An 18706-nucleotide genomic window follows, 5' to 3' on the forward strand; every position below is an offset into this window, starting at 1 on the left:
TGGAGCAGGGATGGCTTTCCTGGTGGTGTGTCTGCATTGACACGTGGCCTACTTTGTGTTTTCACTGCATTTCCACCTTGGGAGGGTGTTGTCCTCCACACTTGTCTAAGGTGTGCTTGGTGTTGAATGTTAAAATCCTATTTCTCTCTCCACACCCCTCCTGCAATATTAGCCACTTATTTCTACCTCTCCACTGCTGCACATGGCAGAACAGATCTTGTGGCTTTTTTAGAAAAGCCTTTTATGGTGATTATAGCTTTCGTTAAGTGCATTTATGCTCCCCTTTTTACTGTGCTGTAGACATTGTTTTGCTCACGCCTAATTTTTCTTAAAGCAAAAAAACTGCGTACCCCATAACTGTTGACAGACTTTTTTTTTTTAGTGGTTGGAATTTATGTGTAGAAAAGTCTTGGAAACTATTTCATTTTCACTCTGCAAAGGTATTGGAGATGTTAATTTCAGTCAGAAGTTATTCATTCATCATTTTCCCCAACTGTTTACTGGCAATCCAAGAGTAAACAAGCTAGACATGGCCCCTCCCATGACAGGTTTACACCATAGCAGGCATGCCCGGGGCAGCTATTCAGTTGTACACTGCACGATTCTAGGGGCACCATTCAAATTGTAGTTAGTGACAATGTGCACATTTATTATGACAGTTTTCCAGCAGGTGACAGTAAAATGTCTTACGGAAGGGCTGCTACATGGCCTGGCAAGCATGAAGGAGGTGCCAGACAGTTGTGATATAATGTGGCTGATAGGCCAGGACAAAGGGAAGTTATCCATGTTATGCCATGTTATCCACCTGTTATGCCATGACAGGTGTCGCTAACCTGGGCTTGGGAGCTTTGGAAGAGCTTCCAAAGGAGATGACTTCTGAGTGGGGATCTAAAGGATGGGTGGAATTTATACAGATGAGGAAAGGAAAAAGGAGACCCAGGTGGCTTCAGTCTAACCAAAGCCCAAAGCGATACTGAGACAGACTGATGTGGTGGGAGCCAGGTCATGAAAGATCTGTAAACCAGATTGAGGGCTTCCGACTTTACCCAGCATCAATTGTAGGCTACTGAAGTGTTTTCAGCAATGTCCAGAAAGGGTTAAAGTCATGGCAATAGGGGTAGGAGTGGAAGGCAGATTCCAAGATATTTAGGAGGAAGGACAGGTAGGACTTCTTACAGTTGAAAGGCAAATCGGGCAGGACTTGGTTGAGATTAGATACAAGAGATGAAAGAGGTGGTGGAAGAAGGGAGAGCAATCAAGACTCCAAAGTTTCAGTTTTGGGCAATGGGGCACATGGAGGTGCCACTCGTGGATCAAGGGATCAGAGTTTGGAGGGGAATGAGGGTAAAAAGGCTGAATTCTGCTTAGTTTGAGATGCTTATGAATGAACTGGTAGGGATGTTGAGATGAAAATTGGAGTTCATATCTGGAGCTCAGAGGACTGGAGTTTAAGATTCAGGAGTCATCAGAATAAAAGGGTGTGTTTTGGGTGTTGTTTTTTTCAATCCCAAATTTCTGCATCAGGTTGGAATATGACAGAATAAGCCCAAAATATTGTTAGTGCCCTTGAAAGTTCTCCATGGGAAAAGGACTTTTGATCTTGGACGGAGGTCCCCCTGTCTTTTCATAACTCTCAGAAGAGTTTATAGATAAGGACCAGGCTGGGATGATATAGCAACACCTGATTGTTTTCCTTTCATTTAAGCACCTACTACGTGCCTGAAACCAAGTCAAGCTCTGGGATCCAACAGCAAACAACGAAGTCTCGGATCTCATGGACCTTTATGTCTAGGACTGGGTACTACCAACATTCTTTGTTGTGAGGGCTGTCTTTTGCACTGTGGGATGCTGAATAGCATCCCTGGCCTCTACCCACTAGATGTCAGTAGCATCCTCCCCAAATACTGATCATCAAAAATGTCTCTAGACAGTGCCAAAGGTCCCCTGGAGAGAGGAAGGGGGACAAAATTGCCTTAGTTAAGAACCACTGGGCCAGGATCATGATAAAGCCTGAAGCCTCCAGGCAGCCCACTCTCTCTAGCTGCATGAACAAGGAACAAAACAGGTATGCCTTAGGTGGTCTTGGATGTTGGCACTCAAGAAAGTCAGCAGTGCTAGCCTGAAAGCCAGAAGACTCCATATAGGAGACTTCTTGGATGCCCAAGTATGAGCCTATAAGCACAAACCAACTTCTGTCATAGCATCCTCTCCAGAGAAAAGCTGCCACCTGGTACTCATTTGCCTTCCAGACTGATTACTCCCTACGTTTTGTTTTTCCTTAAGCAGAAGCTGGCTTTGCACTTTACAGACACAAAGAATCACCTCCTCAGAAGGCCACCAGCAGAATGAACTTGTGCTGGGGGTAGCTTGGGGTTGCCTAGCAACACCACGGCACCTACCAAGGCTGCTTTCTTCCTCTTCAAACTAAAAGCAAAGTCCTGTCCATTAATTCCCAGCTGCCCTGAAACTTCTCAGAGATTTGCCAGCTTCCTACTGTTCGTGTTTTCATCTTCCACATATGATGTGGAGAAAACTCACCACTGTGGTCTGTTTATCTCACTTCAGTTGGTCTAGGGGAGGAAGGGAATTAAGAGAGAAAGAGAAGGGGGAAGGAAGCCTCATTCAATCTGGGAATATACCTATTTTGAGTGCGCATCTCTTCCGGCATGCTAGTTTTCTTTGCAGATTTAAATTTTAAGTAGTAGACATGGGTTTCCTACACAATGAGCCTTCTGTTGAGACTTTGGGCGTGGTTTTAGTCAGACATGAGACCTCAAAGTAGCTGAATAATGGAGCACATATAAAAGATGCCATGCTGAGCACATGTTGGTAGGTCTGTCATTTAGTGTATTCTCTGTGATCCATTCCCCAAAACTCTAGTGGTAGAAATGGTAAAGCTGGAGGTGGCTGGAGGTTGGAGATATTCTCTTTTCCTTGAGAATCTGTGAAATGTCCCATGGGCTATTCTCACTGAGTTCCATTTAGCTCCTGTAGAAATGTTTGTGGCATTTCTCTGAAACTGGAGATGCTTCCCCTCCAAGCACTCTCTCCCAGTATGAACAGGGGGCATATTGCTGGTTTTTCAGGAAGGGCCATAGTCACTTCATTGGTAAGGAGAGGTATGGAAATGGGAAATTGGGCTTTGTGAGAATAGCTGTGGAGGCCAGCAAGCCTTTCTGGAGGTATGCAAATGTTGGTGTTCCGTTTGCATGCTGGATTTAGTGCCAGGCTGTGCAGCAAAAGAAAACAGTTTCTCTGATAACAGTCTCCTGTTTCCTCTCAAGACAGCTCAACTTCCTTACAGAGACTGCCTCACACAGAACTTCTCTGTTGCTTACCCTCTTCTCTCAGATCCTAATCCACACCACATCCTGGAAAGGATGGGTGGAGAACAAGCATTGAGGAGTAAAACTCCTTAGAGAAGTAAAACTCAATCACAGACCCTCAAGACCTTTCTTCTTTGGAGCCCTTCAAATTCCCAGCACTGTCACATGCACAGCTTGGCTTAAGGGGTGCTGAAAAGAACAGAGGGAAGATGCTAGGTGAAGGCCTCTGGAACACCAGAGAGAGGAAAAGGGTAGATGCACGCTTTTGATTCACAAGATTTGGGCCAAGATGGTTTCAAATCAGTTACCTCCATCATTGCAAAGCTCTTCATTCCTCTACCACAGCTCAATCCAGCCTGCACTTTGTGTGGTTTAAAAATAGATACAGAAAAAGATGGAAATAGAGATGATGGCAGAGGTAGAGATAAGATTTGAGATAGAAATAGATATTCGAGGAAGTTACTTTCTGGAGAACAATTAAATTAATAGTCTCTGAGGTATATTTAAATAAAGTAAGAAAACATACCTAGATCACACAACTCTGTAAATTCACCAGAAGTCATTGCATTGTACACTTAAAACAGGTGAATTTTATGGTATATAAATTATGCCTCGATAGAGCTGTTAAAAGAAAAATGAAAACATATCTAGCAATTCTTGCCAGCACGGGTGTTTTGGAAGTGTGGCCACATACTACCAATTCTCTGCTTCTGTCTACATCTCATAAAGGGCAACAGAGGCTCTGCTGGTGGAGCTTTTCCCGTCTTTTTAGTGCCCCACACACACACACTTCTTTCCCCACCCGGACTCCTTTTGTTCAAGCTCAAGTCAGGAGAGTAGTAGGTGCAATTATTTGGGATGCTGAAGCAATTAGGGAGTTAGACAGGCTGCTGATTTTGTACATATACTGCCCCCCCCCCAAAAAAAGGAAAGAAAAAAAAGAAAGCCGCAAAAGAAAAATTACCCTTAGTACCCCAATGCCCTTCCCCCATGCACATAAGTGTATTCCTTTATCTTTTTTTCTGATGCATGGCACCCAGCACCTACTCCTTCCACAGCCTTCAAATCCTGCAGCATTTTAAAATCATGCCCTAAACAGGTTGAGTGATAAGCAGCCAACATTTTTAAGTGCCCCTTGAAACTAAATAGTACAAGAATATGAAAACAGCCCCGCAGAACCATCCAGTTCTTGGTCATCAGAAGCTCCATGCTAATCATATGTAAATATATCTTTAAAATTCTGAAAAATGGAGGGCACTTTGCCTCCATCCTGGGTTTATGAGAAATTTTCTCTCTTCTGCAGAAGGCACTTCTAAAATAAAAAAGAAAGCAAAGCTTTTTTTGAGGTAGCATCAATCCTGAACTCCTGGCTAGAAATCACAGCCTAGCTAGTCTGTTAGTCAGCTCCATGCTGGCTTAGTTGTCTGGGATGTGCATTGAATTCCCCACTCTGGGAAGGTTGCCTCTGACCCCTTCACCCAGGCCAGTTATCCCTAGGGAGCCCCTGCATCTGCGACCCCACCCCGTCTTGCAACTGCATGCGTCGCCTGCTTGCCCAGACTCTTAGGGGAGCAGGCACGGGCCCCACTGTGAGGCTGGCCCAGTGGCTGCCCTGTGGCCTTGCTTCCCCTTTGCATGGCTCCCCTGCTTCCCCAGCGCAACCTCACGTCCCTCCTTCTCATCCTCTTCATTTCTCCAACCAGATGGCTGCCCCGATTTGTGCAACGGCAACGGGAGATGCACACTGGGTCAGAACAGCTGGCAGTGTGTCTGCCAGACCGGCTGGAGAGGGCCCGGATGCAACGTTGCCATGGAAACCTCCTGTGCTGATAACAAGGATAATGAGGGAGGTGAGCAAGTGTCTTCTAATTCCCAGCCCCTCAAGAGCAGAGCGTTGTACATGCTTTCGTCACAAGTCATTTTTCTCCTGAAAGACCTCCCCTATACTATTGTCAGATGTTGCTGTGACATTTCCTTTGAAGCAAATGCAGCAGAGAACGGGTGTCCTTGTACCACCGGGGCCTCCTGGAGACATGGGCAGAAGGCACTGGGGTTGGATGCTGGCTTCGGATTCTCAAGTACCATCACCACGGAAAAGTGGCTGGGCCCTGGCGCTGCCCTGGGGGTGACTTTCAGGGCTGGGAGTTACAATCGGTGACAGTGGTGAGGGCAATCTGTGCCTCACTCTGTGCTAAGACGTCATAAGCAACGCGTCCCTTCATCCTTACAGCCCTTTGAGATGTCACTTTACAGATGAGGACACCAAGGCCTGGAGAGTGGTTAAGTAACTTTTTAATGATAATACATCCACCAATACTAAGATTGGGACTGGAACCCAGCTATGGCTCCAAAGTCCACATTCTAACCAGTGGTTGGCAAACTGCAGCCCACAGGGCAAATCTAGCCTGTGAGCTAAAAATGCTTTTAAAATTTTTAGTGGTTGAGGGAAAAAATCTGAAGAATATTTCATGACATGTGAAAATTAGGTGGAATTCAAATTTCAGTGTCCATAAAGGTTTTTAAGTTGCTTTCCTGAGGTATGATTGACATATAAAAAGCTGTACTTGTTTGGTGTGTTTGATGTATACATCTCAATAAGTTCAGAGATGAGTATGTACCTTTGAGACCATCGCCACCATCAAGGCCATGAACATATAAATTTCCCCCCACCCACCTCCTTTATTATTATTGGTTTTGTTTTTACTTTTTTGGGCGGGGTTGTTTTTTTTGTGTGTGTGGTAAGAGCACTTAACACAAGATCTACCCTGTTAGCAAATTTTAAGTATACAATACAGTATTAACACTAAAGTGTATAGTAGATCTCCAGAACTTATTCATCTCACATAACTGAAACTTTGTACCCTCTAGCCTACATCTCCACATTTATTGCAATATAGCCAAGCCAATTTGTTTATATTTTGTCTGTAGCTGCTTTCACCCTGAACAGCAGAGCTGAGCAATCACAACAGAGACAACATGGCCATCAAAGCCTAGAATATTGACCCTCTGGCCCTTTACAGGAAAAGGCTGCCACCTGTGTTCTAAACCTTTGAACTGAATTTTCCCATGTTACTTCCTGATGAAGTGCTAATACTCTGGGGCTAAACGGGGTTGTGTAAGCACATGGGCCACCTGATCTCCTAAGAATGCCATGTAATGTGCTCCAAACATCAATAGAGGTGTGTGATCCTCCCTCACCAAAATTACTAACTGCTCAGAATTCCCTTGGGGCAGAAGTTGTTTCAAGGTATAAGAGAATCCATGAGTCCAATTATCTGATCTACTGTGCTCTAGGAATATCAGCCACCAAGTCAAAGTCTGCCCCCACCTTTATGACCCCAACAGGTCAGCATCAGTGGTGTCCAAAGTGGGGTGCGATCTATCAGCCGTAGATGTTTTATTTTTCTTTTTCCTCATCCTCTTAATGGACATTTTACAATTTCCATAATCTATGATTGCCACTGTACATATCTTGTATATAATTATAAATAAACAGATGTACATACACTGATAAGAGTACACAGTCAAAAAATTTATGCCCTTTAGAGTTCCCATTCATTCATTTCCTCTTTCCTGAAACAGAAGCAAAATAGAAACCACTTCACTTTTTAACAAGGTGAGGCATAACTACATAATGTGGGGGGGGGGGTTTTGAGAGAGTCGAATCACTACTTTTGACGATAAGGTTCATGGTTTTTGCCTCTGCCTTCCTGGTGATTTCACTGAGCACAGCAGTTGCTTACAGATCAGCTTCTACTTGCAGAAAGGAGTTGCTTTCCTGGCTCCATTCCCTGCTCTGGGTGTCAGCAGCTGAAAGAGAGCAAATTGCTGGAATGCCCCAGATAGGGGAGAGAGGGCATTCCGGGAGACTCTGTCTCCCCATTGCACTGTTCCATTACCTCCCTCTCCACCAGCACTGCCCCTGATCCCAGCTCCCACGAGGCAAAAAATCAGTTCCTGAAGTGGAGCTAGAAAAGGCATTGCTATGGCTGGGTCCCCTGGCCTAAAGGCTGCCTAACAGGCACAATTCAGGGTCCCTCTTGTCCCTCCTGGTGGGCAGAAGCAAAGTGTCAGAAGGGCAGGGCACAAAAGCAAATGAGGCAGTGATTATGCTAAAGACAATAATGGCCTTGTTATGGGAACTGTTAAAGCAAACCTCCCAAGGAAGTAATTAACCACAAAGAAAAAAGGCTCTGCACTGTGTTATAAAAATAAACTCCCAGTTAATTCAGAGTTGCTTATATCAGGTGAGAGAGGTAGACACGGATTCTCTCTCATCTGGCGTAAGCAATTCACAATTAACCGAGTTCTTTTTTTGGAGGAGATTCCTGGTACAGAGTATCCTTTCTATGGTTAATTACTTCCCTAGGAGGTGTGCTAAGCACTTTGCATGTTTATTGATAAATATTAAAGTTGCTTCTCATCAACTCCAGATCCAATCCTACAGCACGCCAATTAGATCACTCTTTTTGTTTGTTTTGGGTGAGGGTGGGAGTTCTGCCCTGGGCTCTGTCCTGCTCTGGGAGTTGTCAGGAAGGAGTGTGTGGGTTTATAAACCTGGCGGTAGGTCAGAGAGGCACCCAGGCAGAACATGAGGCAGGCCTGGGAAGCAGCTGTAGTGCACACATTTGTTGTAAATCTCATGAATAGGAAAAATAACAGAGCACTCTTCCAAATAACAGGGCCGGAAAAGGAAAATCACTTTTCCATCTAAAGTCATTCTACTTTTTAAAAAAATCTCAATTTAAAGTGATGTATATATTTTAAACTGAGATAGATATAGACTCAAATACTGGGGAAATACTGACAAATACTGACAGATATTTGAAGCCCTTAATAGTCCTTTTCAACCTGGGTTCTTCCGTGAGAGAATTAAGCCCTGGTACTTAAAGCTACTAGCAGTTCTGAAAGTTCAGTTTGCAGCAAAACCACCCAGAGGGCTTAATTAAACACATATTACTGAGCCTGACCCCCAGAGTTTCTGATTCATAGGTCTGGGATGGGGAGCAAGAATTTGAATTTCTAGTAAATTATGAGGTGATGCTTTTGCAGGTGGCACTGGTGCAGGTCTTCTTTGAGAACCAGTCCTAAGACATCCATTTTATGTAATAAATTAACTTCTCTCTTATGCATCTCTGAATAGTCCTGGATAAAGTACCTTCTTTGGAAAAATTGACAAAATTTTCACTCAGATATTTTCTGTATCCTGTGGTGTTTAGATGAGAAACCCTGTTGGAAAAGGCTGCCTTACAGTATCCCCACAAAAGCAATTTATACTGATTCCCTATCAAAGGAGTCCCACCACTTTCAAAGTCTCCCAGCACCCCCTCATGTGACCATTGATGTAACCTCAGGAAGCAACGACTGATTCTGAAGGGACAGGCTTTACTTACCATTCCCACTAAAAAAAAGTGGAAACAGTTCAGACAGACGTGCCAGCTAGCGGACTGTCTTTTTAATAGTGAAAGATCTTCACTTGAACTGCTCACCCCAATTTGAAAAGGGAGAGACTCAAAGAAATATTTTTGCTTACAGAAGACAAATACCAGCTCATTAAAGTCTGAGAATACACACAACATGTGCACCAAGTGACAGGCAGATAATATTTAATTATCACCACCAAGACAGAGGTGCGAGATTTGGTTCATCACAGCCAGGAGTAGGACAGAGGGTGTAGATTTCTTCTAAAAGTGGGACTGCAAGGTGAGAGGCGTTGTTAGACCGTCTGGCCTGGTGAGACAGTCCTTACTCCTTCCCTGCGTCCCTTTATCACCCAGATCTTAGAGTCAGGAGCCTCAGCCCTCTCTCTGCACAACGCCCAACTCCCATCATTTCAAGCCAGTGTGGGAGTCTGTCTGGAGCTCCTGTGGAATCCTATCAGAAACCACCTCCCGTCCATGGGCAGGGATGACAGCGTAGACCAGGGAAGGCAACATCGTAACCGCATCTGCCTGGAGATAGAGGAGGTGGGAGGAAGCCCTTACTAAGCTGAGCTTGTCCGCAGCCACCTTGCACCACTCCTTTCCTTACTGTGCCTATTAGGGGAGACATCTTTGTCTCCCCCCTGTTCTGTCTTGCTCCCTCTCCTTCACTTCCCTGGCTTCTGAATAGGTGACACTGTAACATCTTGGTGGTTAAGGGCCTGGGCTTCAGAATCAGCCTTTGTGTTCCTTCCAGCTCTGCAAGTCACTTTACTTCTCAAAGCCTCCATTTTCTTGTCTGTAAAATAGGCATGATAATGCCAACGCCATTAGCTGGTGTGAAGTTTCAGTGAGAAAATGCATGCAGTATGTTTTACCAGATACCTGCCCTCATGATTAGGTGCTGCTAGCATTAACAGTATTAATCTTAATGTTGTTATTTTCTAGAACAGAGATAGAATCCACATAGATGGAGCCCAACCAAGAATTTTTCCAGTGTATATAACCACAAAGATTCTAACCTTGTGCTTATCAAACTTCAGTGTTGTGTAACTACATGGAGAGCTTGTTTAAAAGTCAGATTTCTGTGCCCCCATCTTTAAGATTCCCATTTATTAAGTCGAGTATGAAATTCAGGAATCTGCATCTTTAATAGGCACCCCAGAGGATCTGATGCAGGTTCTCCACAGACCACATTTTGAGAAAAACTTGTTTAAATAATGGTTTCCCCTGGGTGGGCTGACCCAGCCCAACGCCATAGTGCCTATGCCCCAAACTGCTATACCCCTAGAATTCTCAGAACACAAGAGGAGTGGAGTGAGGAGAGGGGAATTTTATTTCAAGAAGAAATAAGTAATTGAAAAGACATAAACACATTTTCACGTTTAATTCCTAACTGAATAATTTCACTTATTTAGCAGTGCTCTCCAGTCCTAGTTGAAGAGGTGACTGATGTTTGTTTCAAAATTTTAAAAGCCTTTAACTCTCTGTCATTAGGGTATGAATTCATCCATCCATTCATCCATTCAACCATCCATCCATCAGCTTATTTATTCATGGTTTAATAGACCTTTGGAAATACTAAAACAAATACATTTGTCCACAAAGAGTTCACTATCTATCTGAAAAGGTAAGATGTTTAAAAACATTGTTATTATTACAGTCCAGCATGTGAGGGGTGACAGGGATGGAATACCTTAGTTCAGTAGGAGCAGAACGAAGGGATTGTCACGAGTATGAGTGTCAGCTGCAGGACATGAGAGAAAAACCCATCATAATGTTAAGCTCAGAGTCTTCAGCCTGTCTCCCAGAGAGTCCTCAAAGCCACAGATTTGTGTGATCAGTAACCCCTGGTGGGGACCCTTCAGTCCACCAGCAGCTTCTTCATTCCGCTCTCTAAATGAAGGACTCCACTCCGGCTTCTCTTCAGAGCAGCATTTCCCACCCCACCCCCATCAGCAAGGCTTTGTTCCTTGTTCTGCTCCAAAGGAGGCTGCCTTGGGTTGAGATGTGGATGCTGGCCTGAGCTCCGGGAACGCCATCCAAGGCATTCCAGCCAGGTCTAAATGAGGAGAAATAACTCTGGAGTCTGTCCAAAGCATTTGGAACTGACAAAACACACCCCTCACCCACCACCTCCTTCCCCTCCCTCTCCATCCCATAACCATCCAAATTAGTTTGACATGATTTAGGGATGGTATTCCGGCATTTATCTCACTTGTTAATTAATAACTCACCTTGTCTGTGCATTTAGCAGAGCCAACCAAGGCACTTCAGGGACTCTGGAAGAGTTATGGTTCTCATGTCCAAATAGTCCAGTTTCTTCCTCCAATGAGAGACAAAGCTTGGTGAGCCCATTGTAAATGCCGTGATTAATGTGTGCAAATCAGGTTGATGGATTGGTTGGGTGGGGGACAGCTTAAACATACAACATTGCTCTATTAATTGGGTTGGATGAGGATTCTTCTCGCAGTCCAAAGACCTTGTGGCAAATGTAGCTGGAGCCATAACAGAGTCCCCAATTAGGTCCCAAAGAGGAAAGCAATATATCTAATGCTTAGGAGGAGAACTTGGCCTCGAGGCCAGTGCCAGCTGGCCAGACGCTGGGTCTCTCTTCTTCGGGAGGAAAGCAGAACTAGCCCCAGCTGAGATCCTAGAGGAGTACCTGGCAACAAGAGTCTAGAATTATTCTGGATCTTCCAGTTGAAATAAGGTCTTTGACTTCCTGGGCATATTTGACTAGAGAATCTTCTGTTTAAGAAACTGAAGATTGGGATTCAGTTTTCTTTTAATCCATTAAGGCTTGGGGAAAAAAGGTAGGACCTATTTGTCATTGCATATAAAAATTGCAATCAGTAAGATTTTTGAGAGCTTCCAAGGGCCAAGACTGTGCTGAGCTTTCTACGCACCTGGGTAATAGGAATATTCTTCCACTGGGTCTCTCTGCTGCTGCTCCTGCCCCGTGCTCTCTCCATACATCAGCCAGAGGGGTAGTTTTAAACTGTAAGCCAGATCATTCCATGCCCTCAAAGGGCTTCTTGTGGAGTTAGAATCAAAATCAAATGTTTGTTTCACCTTGTAGTAGAGGGCCTTCCGTATATCCCCTACCTTCTAGAAGCTCTGCTTCGTCCACTCTGGCCAGCCTTCTGATCCCCACAAAGGCTAAGCTTAGTCCCACCCCAGGGCCTTTGCTTGCCTAGGACCAGAAATGCTCAACCCGGACACTTTGCATAACTGGCCCCTTCTAGTCCTTTGGCTCTCAGTTCAAATGACACCTCCCCGGAAAGGGCTGTGTTGACCCTATAAAGTCCCCCCTCTCTCTTCCCCATCACCCCTTAGTGTTTCCTTTACAAAATTGTCACACTCCTAAATTTTCTCCTCTATCTTTCTTGTATGTTGTCTGTTTCTTCACACCAGAATATAAGTTCTATGAGTCTGTCTCATCGTATCATTTCCATTTTACAGATAAAGAGTCAGAGGCTTAAGAAAGTAAGACTCAAGATAGGCCTCTCAGCTAACCACTACGATATATGGCTTTTCTCCTTTAAAGGCATTACCTCATTTCTACTAAGGCACTAACAAAATTTGGAAGATATTTCTGAAGAAGATTCAAACCAGGACAGAATTTGGGTTGTTGCAAAGAGTCCTCAGGAAAAATCACTTCAAAGATAAAACTTTCCCACTGAAAACCTTTTCCTGGTAAATTTATTTGTCCACTGAATTTTTTTTTTTTAAAAGGTATTTAAAGTTCATGAGTTTATCCAACACAGTACCTTCAGTCTTTTCTAATCAAGTCTTTAGTTGTTTAAATGGTTATTAAGTGCCTTTTAAAGGATTATGTTTTTTCCCTGATTAGATGACAAATCAAATATTCATCATGAAATTGTGATAAAAATGCATAATCTGAAAAAAGTGTTAATCATTTAAATCACTTCAGGCTTATTTTAGGGAATTAAAGGATTAAAACATAGATTTAACTGGTGGCAAAGAAGTAACATTTATATGATTATGTTGGCTTCCTGTATTTTTGCCTTGGCCAGAGTCTGTGCCTAGACTGCAGCAAGTACCTTCCTGGTTTCTGTGACCAGCATTTGAATAAAGGTTCAAGGCCCTGGTGACATTATTAACTCTGTTGCTTCCACAACCCTCCCCCCAGTCCAGACCAGTGGTTCTCTACTAGGGCCAACTTTGCTTTCCAGGTAACATCTGGCAAGGCGTAGAGACATTTTATGAGTCATGACAGGAGATGGAGGGAGGTGCTATTGGCATCTAGTGAGTAGAGGCCAAGGTTGCTGATAAATATCCTACACCCATAGGAAAGTCTCTTACAACAAAGATTGATCCGGCCCAAATTGTCAGTAATGCCAAGGTTGAGAAATCCAGTGCAGACATTAACATCTCCCAGGAACTCATCTATCCAAGGGGTCCAGATGGTCCCAAACCAGGGAGTATTCTTTGGCCTGATGTCAAAGTACATAATGTCCAAGGCCTGACACACTGAATACTTACCAGAGGCCAGGCCTGTGCTAAGACTTAACCCACATTGTCCAAATAAAGCCTGACAATACCCACAAGAGCCCTAAGAGCCTCTCATTATCCTTTTCATGGAAGCAGCAACCAAGGGCCAAAGAGGTGAAGTGGCTTACCCAAGCTCGCATAGCTCACATGTAGCTCAGAACCGAGGTCGAGAGCCCTCCTCTAGGCCCCAGTCAGCACCTGAGTGCTGTGTCCAGGATGAGAGCAGGCAGACCAGAGTGCTTGCACAACCTCAACCCCTCAGAAACACAAATTCTGCAGCATCCTGAAAAATATCATTGGCATTAGGTTTTTCCCTCCAGCTTTGGATTGGGAATGCATTTTTGCCACAAAGTGCTTACGCGCTAGAATGCCAGGGGGCGAGCTGGGGAAAGTGGAGCAGTTGGACTTTAAATAGCGAAGCGTTCTTCACTGCACAGTGACAGCAGCTGCCCAAGGCCTGTGCTCTTTTCTTTGACTTTCCATCTTCCCAGCCAAGAGCTCTGGGGGATTGGAGAGGGGCCAGAACTACATGGCCAAACGCGAATCCAAAGAAAACTGCAAGGTGTCCCCGAAACCTCTGTGCCCGAGGCTTCTCTTCCTCCTTGCTCGCAACAATGAGCGAGGTAATGCCCAAGCTAATGCCCTCCCCTTGCCTAGCCGTGAGGTATGTCATCGCTGACACTCCCACCAACCCCCCATAATTTCCTAGAATTCTGTGGCAACATGTGCTGAGGTACACTGCCTCTTTCATTTATGAGAATCACTGAATAATTTCATTTATGGGAGTCTGGGAATGACGGAAATGAAAAGGCTAAAATATAGAGTCCCCAGCAGCTGTAAAGCCCAGAAAGGGAAAGTAACTTCTTCAAGGCCTGGGATTGGAGTCCTGGTTTACTGGCTCAAAATCCAATATGTCTTTCCCCATGCTAAGCTGCCACCAAAAGGACCCGTGACCCTCAGGAGAATCTGCGTCTGCCACTACAGTTGGCCCTGCGTATCCACAAGTTCCAAGTCCACAGATTCAACCCACTACAGATAGGAAATATTCAGGAAAAAAAAAAAAGCAAATAGAAAATACAGTATAACAACTATTTGTATACCATTTACATTGCATTAGGTATTAGAAGTAATCTAGAGATGATTTAAAATATAAGGGAGGATGTGCACAGGTTACATGCAAATAGTGAGCCATTTTATATCAGGGTCTTGAGCATCCATGGATTTTGGTGTCTGCAGAGGGCCTGGAATCAATCCCCCATGGATACCAAGGCACAACTGTGCGAGGGTACCTCAAAAAGTTTGTGGAAAAAATGGAATTAAAAGATACACAAATACTTCCATGAACTTTTTGAAGTAGCCTCGTACTGGTTTGAGCCAAGATCAGTCTCAGACCCAAGACCTAGAGCAGCATGAGCAGAGGTACCCAGGACACCTAAGAGTGAGCTCCTTCTTCAGTTTTGCCCCCAGACCCCTCACTCACCTCACCCTAGTTGGAGATCCTGCTCAGACCTGTTGTCATTCATGGTGGTGATGGCAAACACCTTCCCCCAAACCAGCCACACTCTTGGACACAACCCCCCAAGAATCATTTATTCATTCAACAATCAGATACCGAGTCCCTACTCTGTGCCATGGCACATGAGTGAATGAGACTCAGACTGTGTCCCTAAAGAATGCAGTCTGGTGCTGGGCAAGATATATATTAAGCCAGTCGCTACAAAGCCGAATATTAGGGTTTATGTTAAAAGTAAGGCCAAGCGGTTATGGCCACCCTGAGGAGGGGCATCAAAGGCTTCCAGAGCTTGAATTTTGAATGATGTAGGACATATTGCACATAGGTATTGATATACAACTGTGTACTCCATGGACGTGTACAATCGCTTATGTTTCAATTAAAAAAAGAAAGAAAGATATAGGAAATTTAGATAAGGACAGAGGTACGAGCATTGTGGTTGAAGGGAAGGACAAATGCAAAGGCACAGAGGCAGGAAAGAACAGTGCCTGTGTGGCGACCTCTGAGAAGCACAGAGTCTATGCAGAGAATGGAGGAGGTGGAGGCTGCAGAAGCGGGCGGGGACACTTAGATGGTGCTTGTGTGCTATGCTGGGCAGAGCGCAATGTATCCAAGTACTTGCACCTCAGTCTCTGAAAGTGCAGCCACACTTTTTCCCTGGGAGGGAAGGCTGATACCTGCTTGAGTTGTTACAAAACACTCATGTTCACAATCAAGAACACTCGTATTCACAGTCATGGATATTCTTTATGTTTCCTCAATTGCACGGGGGCGTTCTTTCACCACGGGGGAGGAGACTGCCTGGCAGGGTGATAAAGAGGCTTTGGGGTCAGAGAGCTCTGGAGTGATGTCCCAGCTCCTCCCCTTAGTCACAGTATGAGCTTAAGCACCTTGTTCTCTCTCTCTGAGCCTCAGTTTTGTCCTCTGTAAAGTGGGCTAAAGCTAGTTCCTACCTCGTAGGACACTGTGAGGTTTCGATGAATTAACACATGCAAAACAGCACAATGCTGCTCATATGTCACTGAGCATTAGAATCACCTGGAAGCTTTCATGCACAGATCACTCGACCCCACCCCCAAGTTTCAGATTCAGTAGGTCTGAATTCATGGGGTCCAAGAATGTGCATTCCTAGCAAGCGCCCAAATGATGCAGACACTTTGAGAATAACCGACTTAGCATAATATGGATCTTTTAAAGGGAGCTCAAATGTTAGCAGAGAGCGACTCCCCGGAGCATGGCAGCCCTGGGCCACCTGATGAGGAGAGACAGGCCAAGCAGTTCTGCATCCTGAGGCAGCGGCTACTTGACTGGCATGTGGACCCTGGGGACAACCCTGGGCTCACTGAGGCCCTTGTTACAGAGGCTTGTCAGCAGAAGGGGGCTCAGGGCTCCAACTTCCCAGGATCCATCCTCCTCTTTCAAGAGTGTTGGAATAAAAGGCAGATGTGTAAAGAGCATGCTGAGAGAGAGCTAGCCTGGTCCTTTGCCCTTTGTGACATTCTGCTGCTTCTCCCAGGTGTCCCCTGAAGACAGTGCTCACCTTGCTGCTGGGCTCCACAGGCACTAGAGTCAGACAGACCTGGCTGTAAATTCTGGCTCTGGTTCTTACTAGCTGTGCTTCCTGGGGCAAAGAACCTAACCTCTCTGAGCCTCATTTCCCTTGTCTGTAAACTGAGGAACAGTGATATCAACCTCAGAGTCTTGTTGTGAGGTTTGACTAGAAAGTTCATAGAAAGTACCTTAATGCCACTTTATTTATTTTTTGTTTTGTTTTGTTTATATTTTTTTTATTTTTTGACAGCTGGCCGGTACAGGGATTGAACCCTCAACCTAGGTTTTATCACTCTAACCAACTCATCTAACCGGCCAGCCCCTATGCCACTTGATTGATTGATTGATTGATTGATTGATCGATCTTATTTTAATTTTTTTAATGTACTTCCTTTTTTTAGTCTTTATTGAAATATAATTATTGTACATATCTGTGAGGTACAGTATTGAATATTAATACTTGTATGCAATAGGTGATACTCAATTCAAGATAATTAGTAGATTCAGCGTTACACAATGTAATCATTTTTTGTGGCCCTTTACCAATTTCTAACTAATCTCTTCCTCCCCTCCCCTTTCCCAACTCTAGTGTATGCCACTTTATTTAAATGGCAGCTCTAAGTAGTAGTAGTATATCCCTATATAGTGTGACTTCAGAAATTCTGAAAACACACACTGCCCCCCAGTCAAAAGTTCATCATACGAGGTAATGCAATGCGTACATTTCAAAGTTAAGATCCCATCTTTTGGTCTCTGTTATACTACATTCCTCTCAATCCCATCCCCACCAGCTCTGGAATGAATGGTATTTTCCCTCCCAGATCACAAATCAGTGGCCCCCAAGCCTGCACAAGGTTACAGAAACCTTTGAATTAGTTGCCAACATCTAGAGGATTTCATTTGACCGAGAAAGAAACTGAGGAGCTAGAGGTTGTTAGCTTGTCCCAGGTCAAACAATGGAAGAGCTGGGATTGGAGCCCGGTCCTCCTGACGTCTTCATTCTTCTCTCAGACCTGTTTTCTGAAAGTAGTTGTATGTCAGGTTCTCCAGAGTCCAAAGCTGCTGGGTGTCTGAGGTCGCGAAGGGGAAGGGGAATCCATGGAGAAGACAGATGCACAAGGGGGAAGCTGCAGTCACTGGTGCAAGTCTCTGTCACTGTCTTCTGCTCTTCCTTCTGCCATGCTCAGTCATGGAACATGTGGCTCAGGGGGCAGATCTAGGGAGAAAATTCTAGCCCTCCTGTGGCCTATCCCCCAAAGTCTTGGCCCTCTAATGAGAGCACAATGTCATCGATTCCCAGCTATCACACTGTCTGCTAGGGTAGCCATTCTGTTGGTCTTTGGCATGCCACCTTAGTCTGTGCATGTTGCCACACAGATTTCTGGATGCCCCCTTACCTGGCCCCTCCATTCTCTATTCCTAATCATTAAGGCCATGGTTTCTTAATATCCTTCCACCTCCACCCAGATCGTAACACCAACTTCCCTGGGCCAAACTATTGGTCCTCCAGCTTCTGGTCTGTTGCACATAGAGCAGTCAGAAGAATCTTTTTAAAGGTTCAGATTATATCACGCCCTTGCTCAAACCTTCCCAGGGTGTCTCATCTCCCATAGAATGGCGTCCATAGCTCTGCATCTGTGGGTTCCTGTTTGTACTGTAATCTCACTCCCTCCCCCCGCTCTCTCCCTCATTCTGCCCCACATCTGCCATCTTCTTGCTCCTGCAACTCACAAATACCACCCTGGGATTTTGCACTTGCTATTCCTTCTTCCTGGAATCCTCATCCCTAGGTGTTTCCATGATATGTTTCTCATTTCATTAGGTTTCTACCCGAACAACACTTCTTTAAAGAAGCCATCTCTGACTCCCCTGTCTAAAGAAGCAAATCCACTCCTCCGTCACCCTCTGTCACTCTCCAACCCTTTGTCCTGCTTTCCTGAGTGTCTTCAAAACACTATCACTCCCTCAAAATCCATTATGCATTCATTTGCTTATTGTCTGTTTCCCCCTCTAGAAGCTAGGTCCATAGCCACAGGGCTCTTGTCCATCCTGCTCAGCTCATTGTTACATGAATTGAGAGACTTGCGCCAGTGATAGCAGCTTCCCCTTTGTGCTTTATTGACAAGTGGTTGGGATAGGAAGCAGTTGTTTTTCATTCATTATATTATTTGGGGATGAATACATTTTAGGATTAAAAAACCACACACAATGACACCTGAGTCACTACATACCACTGATACCATTTTATTAATGCAAAGAAAATCCAAATATAAGATACATTATTTCTTTTCAGTATGACGTGTACATGTGGTTATGCTGTTCATCTCTACTATAGACTTTGCCCCACCCCGTATATTGACTTCCTGTGGGTTGATGCA

The 18706-nt window shown here is 44.6% G+C and overlaps 1 protein-coding gene across 3 annotated transcripts in view; it reads left to right on the top strand.

Moving 5' to 3' along the window:
- TENM2 (teneurin transmembrane protein 2) overlaps nucleotides 1-18706 on the top strand; it is an 890342-nt gene that overhangs the window by 795266 nt on the left and 76370 nt on the right. For all 3 annotated transcript variants that reach the window (XM_063084119.1, XM_063084126.1, XM_063084134.1), the window contains one exon: nucleotides 5030-5176. In XM_063084119.1, coding sequence (XP_062940189.1) covers nucleotides 5030-5176 — 147 coding nt within the window. The remainder of the gene's footprint in view (nucleotides 1-5029; nucleotides 5177-18706) is intronic.

Source organism: Cynocephalus volans, chromosome 2 (genome assembly GCF_027409185.1).
Source record: "Cynocephalus volans isolate mCynVol1 chromosome 2, mCynVol1.pri, whole genome shotgun sequence".
Classification (NCBI taxonomy): Eukaryota; Metazoa; Chordata; class Mammalia; order Dermoptera; family Cynocephalidae; genus Cynocephalus; species Cynocephalus volans.